The following is a 6593-nucleotide window of genomic DNA, read 5'->3' on the forward strand; positions in this document are numbered from 1 at the left end:
AATTCCACGTAAACTTCCTGGTGATTGGCAACTGCGTCGAAAATGACTTTATTTCAATATTGACTGGTAGGACTATCCGTCCAGTAGTGTATGCATTCAAGGGAAGGTTTCAATCTCTTAGATTCAGATATCAAATATTGTACAAAAGTTAAAACAGTAGCAGAATTGTGGCCCAACTCATCTGAAACAAGTACAAAACTGTTATGGTCAAGAACCTTTTCTTCCGATGCGTAGTAGATTAACGACAGGATGAAGCGTCACAGATGTCTGATTCCAATAGGCAGATTGGATTTCTTCAACTGACTTACAATTATAGTTTTCTGCAAAGTCCATATGTATAATGACATCGTTTTTCGGTAGGTGTTCTTTAAGGCTTTGAATTTCAGAATATTGCCTTTTCATCCAGCTAACATGCGCCTTAAAGTCTTCAAACTGACTTGTCAATTTTGAAACGAATTCTGCTTTAATAACCTTTTCTTCAACTATCTTCATTACCATCTTTGTCTTACCTTTCTCTTCAAATGGAACTCTCTTCCACTGTCCAAAGGTAATTTCTTCTTCAGTTATGCTTTCTGTTATCTGTCTTAAATCTGTAACTTCACGCAAAAAACTTTCTGGGTTTGAAGGGACTGAGGCACCCGAGCGTTGAATAGCTTTAAGAAAAAGAGCCATATTCTGATGGCGGGTACATAGACATGTACTCCTTGATATAAAAGCAGTTTTGCGGATGTGTTTGGGTCTTATACGTGAAAATGATGCTAACGATAATTTTACTTCATGGTTTTCAGATAAGTATTTCTGGTGTAAATTAGAGAGATAATCTGTGAGAACTCTGGTGGTAACTTTGGTGTGATGATTTATTTTAGTAAAGTCACTCTTTCCAGGCATGGTGCGACTATTATCATCTCTTTCCATGAATTCTATGACCTTTTGCTTGAATATACGAACTTCTCTTAACCTATGAAAATTATTGGAGATAACACTTTTGGAGTTCACCCTACCCAGATGATTTCTGCTTAAACCCGTTAATCTACTTAAAGATCGGATACATCTATATTTCTTTGCTATTTTGCCAGCTGCAAGGCGATGAAGAATATTACGTTTAGTATAGGAAATACTCTGTTTGCTTTCCCTTACTTCTTCAAGAAAGACGTTACCAACTAAGAGATGTCTTCTGACTTTGCTTTGTTGGACTTGTGACAAGGAAGCATGTTTCATAATGCGATTGGTCCTGCTTCTCGGTGAATCAGATGGTTTCGATTTTTTGGTTCTCAGGAGTCGTCTTTGCAAGGTTTTGTTTTTCCTACATAGTATGTGGCATACGTGACCAACATTAGATAACTTTCTGTGGGCTTTAGCCAGGGCTCAACTTGTTCTGCGTCTAGCACCATTTCGACGATTAGGTAATATAAAAGGCATATTGACGATAAGTGGAGAATTTTGTGACTTAGAGGCAGTACCACTATCATATCCACTAGAATCTAATGAATTGTTACGGACTTCGTTCTCTTCTCTATGTCTTGATAAGTTTTGTCGGTTCTTCTCATTCCTCCTATTTCTTTCTCTTGAAGTAAGTTCACCAGACAGCACGTATGATTTTCTCCTTCTTTCTCTTTCTTTTCTTAAATAAGCATCGTTATCTTTTTCTTTCTTTCTTTGTCTATATGCTTTTTGTATTTCTGCCCTTGATTTTGCCATTTCAATCTGAATTGGAATAAAAATATAAAATATTCTTTGATATATTTATATATACGTAATACAATTTCAAAAGTGTAAATTATCTTTTTGTTTTTAATTTCACATAAAAAATCGTACTGCTATAGTGGAAAATTCAGAATAAAAAAATTGGTAACGAATATTTCCCTTTAATCTTACGGTAAATCAACTATGAAAAACTTGAAAATTTGAAGACAAATTCATTTATTAATCATTGATTACACAAAACCTTCCAAACCAATATATGCGGTGCGCAGTTCGTTAATGCAGTTTGAATTATAAGTTTCCTGCACTTACCTTTATTAGTAACGTTTCTACTGAAGTAAAACGGCCGACGTCCTGGTTTCTAGGCTTATAAATGCAAATGGCGACTAGCTGAATGTAACATGTGACTAATTGAAGCCTTGGGAAGATAAATTAGGGGTTCAAATATTTATTTCTGAAGCGTTGGTAACGAACCTTTCGGTAACGGATCTTTTACATAAGGGTTTTTATCGACAACAGTGCTGTAATATCATTAGTAAGTGCGATATAACTGGTTTATATGTATTAACACACTATCGCATGATATATACCAGCAATAGCTGAATGTAACACATCGGATGATATAAGAGTAACAAACATTTATTTCTTATCCATAGGGTCCCATTTCTTTCCTTAAAAATGATTATTATTTGAAATATTAACTTTAGATATAAAAAACAAACATATACATATTCTAACGAAAGATTAAGGGATAGTTAAAGCAATAAATCGAAACCTAGGTTCTTGGAATTGTAAATAGAAGAAGACGTAACGAATATTTCCTAGGAAGTGGAGACATGTACATAATGGAAATTTTTCACGACAATAGGTAAATGAAATATAAAAACCTGTTATGTTTTAAATTGTTCCAATGGATTTACTGAAATAATATCAAAAATTAAGTATTAATGATGTGTATTAATGATGTGTATTACTCTTTGAAACATTGGCTGAAAATGTGAATTTGAAATTGGAGACAGTAACGAATCTTTCTTTTTTGACCTTTGACACCCTCCTGCCCAAACTAAGAGTGAGGTCAGTGGGGTTTTTTGGTGATGTACTATTTACCATAAAGTGTAAGTCTTACTTACAACTTAATTTTCGCCAATTTTATTAATAGTTTTAACTACATGTACTGGCGACATCAATTGCACCCTGTTACTGAGAATGAGTGATAGGCATCAGTATTTGAAGTGGCCATTTTTTTGTTTCAAAATGGCTGACAGAGAAGCAAAATATCCTTGATTTAAAGCATACAGTGGAGCTGCATTTATTTGGTTGCTGATAATCTGGAACGATATCCACACGGCTAATGAAATAATGAAATAATGATGGTTATTGTGAATTTATGTTTAAAGTGGTATATTTTAGCTGCATTACAGGGATAAGCTCATGAAAAACTACAGTTATTGTCCGCCATCTTAGAAAATGACCGCCATATTGAAATTTGTTAAAAATTGTTCGTGAGCAGGATTGAAGCTACAGTTTTCATCCGATCCTGATGAAACTTGGTGTGATCATTGGAATTGATAAGATCTCGGACAAGTTCTAACATGACGCATTTTCGATGAACGGTTTTTGAGTTATTGCCCTTGACTTTGTTAAAACGCGTCGAAATTTGTTAAAAATAGTTCGTGAGCAGGATTGACGCTACAGTTTTCAACCGATTCTGATGAAACTTGGTGTGATCATTGTAATTGATAAGATCTCGGACAAGTTCTAATTTGAGGCATTTTCGATGAACGGTTTTTGAGTTATTGCCCTTGATTTTGTAAAAACATGTCAAAATTTGTTAAAAATAGTTTGTGAGTAGGATTGAAGCTACAGTTTTCAACCGATTCTGATGCAACTTGTGATCATTGGAATTGATAAGATCTCGGACAAGTTCTAACTTGACGCATTTTCGATGAACAGTTTTTGAGTTATTGCCCTTGACTTTGTTAAAACGTGTTGAAATTTGTTAAAATGCGTCAAAATTTGTTCGTGAGCAGGATTGAAGCTACAGTTTTCAACCGATTTTGATGAAACTTGGTGTGAACATTGGAATTGGTAAGGTCTCGGACAAGTTCTAACAAGAGATATTTTTGATGAACATTTTTTGAGTTATTGCCTTTGACTTTGTAAACACGTGTCAAAAGTTGTTTTTTGCCCTTGATTAGAGCTGTGTGATTTAATTGTTTGTTGTATTTGGGTTATTGATATTGATTTTAAAAAATTTTGTGGAATTATTCAGCATAAATAATTTCTTCAATATGAGAAAATTCGTACTTTAGTCACTAAAGACTGTTTTATTATTTCTGACAGCTGCCAGTGGGCGTATGTTATCTTGCATCGCAAGTTATCTTTTTATGATTTACCCCCAAGAATTTCAAATTCATCTCAGGGGGTACATATGGACACATGTTGAGAAGCACTGATTTATATAAAGTCTTAACTTTTGAAAAACCTGTTCATAGTACGTGTAATATAATGAACTCATTAAATATTTTATATTTCTGTGATTAATCTTTTAACAGGTTTCCTTTTGTGTTTAGACTTTCTTAAAACTTGACTAAACTCATTTTGAACAACGGGACTAGAATTATTCTCAACAATAGGACGAAATGTATTTTCTGGAGATACAGATGAAAATCTTGTATGCTTTTGTACCTCCATTACTAACTTCTTGTTGCTCAAAATCTTCAATATCATTATAAGTAAGCTCTTGGTTACGAGGCAATTCACATGGAACTAAGTTTGACCTATTACGTCTTAAACATCCTTTAGAAGTATTAACAATATATGATCTAGGAGAAGTATGTTTCTTAACTATTGTTCCATGAGATTTACTGTCTCTCATAAAAACATTTTGTTCAGGTTCTAAATCTTTCAAACGATTAACCTTATGGCGTTTATCAAAATTAAAATTAGTTTTAGCTCTATATATCTCTTCCCTTTCCCTTATTAAACTTAAATATGACCAATTTGGAGTCTATTCTTTAGGAGAAATAGGAACTCTTAAGGAGTTCTTAATTTTCTGCCGAATAATAATTCTGCAGGACTAAAACCTGAATGTAATGGAGTTGGCCTATATGCTAATAATGCTTTATAAGGATCACTAGATTTTTTAATAAGATTCTTAACAGTCTTGACAGCTTTCTCAGCAGCTCCATTGCTGGATATAGGACTGCTGGTTATATGTTCAAATTCGTATTTTTATGCGAATTCTTTAAACTCAAATGAAGAATATTGAGGACCGTTATCTGATCTAAGCGTTTGAGGAGTTCCATGGCGAGCAAAAAATGATTTTAAATGAAGTATTACTTCTTTACTGGAAGTATACGTTAACTTTGCAATTTCTACATATCTAGAAAAATAATCAACAACTAACAAATAAGTGTGTCCATGACAATAATACAAATCACTCCCCACAATTTCCCATGGTCTGCCTGGAAATTCGGTAGGTATGAGCGGTTCAAATTGTTTATCATGATGCTCAGCACACTGAGTACATTTATAAACTAAGTCTGCAATTTGAGAGCTTAGGTTAGGCCACCATACACTTTGCATGGCTCGGTCTCTGCATTTGGTTACTCCCATATGACTTTCATGCGCGATCCTCTCATCAGGATATTTTGTACTAAAGCTATTTCATGGCGTACAGCCCAATATGCTCTTAATGCGCTGCTCAAAATAACCCGATCTGGCCATCCTTGTTTGACATATTGTTTAATTTTAGCACACACAGGATCGATGTCCTGTCGTTTTATTATCAGTTTAACGATTTTCAAGTTTCTTACAATTTTGAACTACCCAGCTATCATGGCTTTGCATTCTTTTGATAATATTAAATCAGACTTATCAGCAGTTATCGATAAGGGTGCTGTGCTTAAAGCGTCTGCTAAAATAAGATCACGACCCGGAACGTGACTAATTGTATATCTATACCTAAATAACCATAATCTAAATCTCTGAATTCTTGCAGGCAACTCATTTACACATTTGGTTCCTAACAATGAGATTAAAGGTTTATGATGTTTCAATATGAAATTTTATACCGATTAAATAATCCGAAAATTTATCACAAGCCCAGGTTACGCCACGTGCTTCTTTGTCAATTTGAGGATAATTTTGCTCTGCGGAAGTCATTGTTCTCGAGGCAAATAAAACCGGTTTCCAATTATCATTGGAATCAGCTTTTTGAAAAAGTGCGGCTCCTAAACCAAATTTTGATGCATCTGCATTAACCTTTGTTTCATGATTAGGATTATAGTGTTTCAAAATTTTAGGTGAACATAATTCCGCTTTTATTCTTTCAAAATCAATTTGACGCCTATTTGTCCAAGTAAATTCTAGTTTTGGCGATATTAATTCACGCAAAGGCTGTGTCAATTCAGCTAAATTTGGGGTAAATTGTCCTAATTGATGGATAACTACCAAGATTCTGCGTATTCCATGAATATCAGTTGGAGGTTCCATGTTAGATATTACATTTAATTTGTCTGGATCAGGTTCTATACCACCTTTACTGATGATATGTCCTAAAAATTTTACACGAGGTTGTGAAAATTTACATTTTGACAAATTTAAAGTTAATCCCGAGTTTTGAAGTTTTTCTAAAACTTGGTTTAGCCTTTTATCATGCTCAGATTTAGTTCTGCCAAATACCAAAATATCGTCCATATGACATAATACACCTGCAAATCCGTCCAAGAGTTGCGACATCCGTTTTTGAAAATATTCCGGTGCGGAATTTATTCCAAAAGGAAGACGGTTAAACTCATATCTCTCGAAAGGAGTCATAAAAGTGGTTAATGAACGTAATTCAGGACTTATAGCAATTTGAAAAAATCCACTATTAGCATCCAATTTCG

The 6593-nt window shown here is 34.1% G+C and overlaps 2 protein-coding genes across 2 annotated transcripts; both read right to left on the minus strand.

Moving 5' to 3' along the window:
• Positions 1 to 207: 207 nt before the first annotated feature.
• On the minus strand, positions 208 to 1218 carry LOTGIDRAFT_163159 (hypothetical protein; the record flags this gene model as incomplete). The annotated part of the gene is made up of 1 exon (XM_009059222.1): positions 208 to 1218. The coding sequence occupies one exon, from the start codon at positions 1216 to 1218 to the stop codon at positions 208 to 210; it is 1011 nt and encodes a 336-aa protein (XP_009057470.1).
• Positions 1219 to 1365: 147 nt separating this feature from the next.
• On the minus strand, positions 1366 to 1698 carry LOTGIDRAFT_163160 (hypothetical protein; the record flags this gene model as incomplete). Its single annotated transcript, XM_009059223.1, has 1 exon — positions 1366 to 1698. One exon carries the CDS (start codon positions 1696 to 1698, stop codon positions 1366 to 1368), a length of 333 nt encoding a protein of 110 aa, XP_009057471.1.
• Positions 1699 to 6593: the final 4895 nt, after the last annotated feature.

This window comes from Lottia gigantea (genome assembly GCF_000327385.1).
Source record: "Lottia gigantea unplaced genomic scaffold LOTGIsca_38, whole genome shotgun sequence".
Classification (NCBI taxonomy): Eukaryota; Metazoa; Mollusca; class Gastropoda; family Lottiidae; genus Lottia; species Lottia gigantea.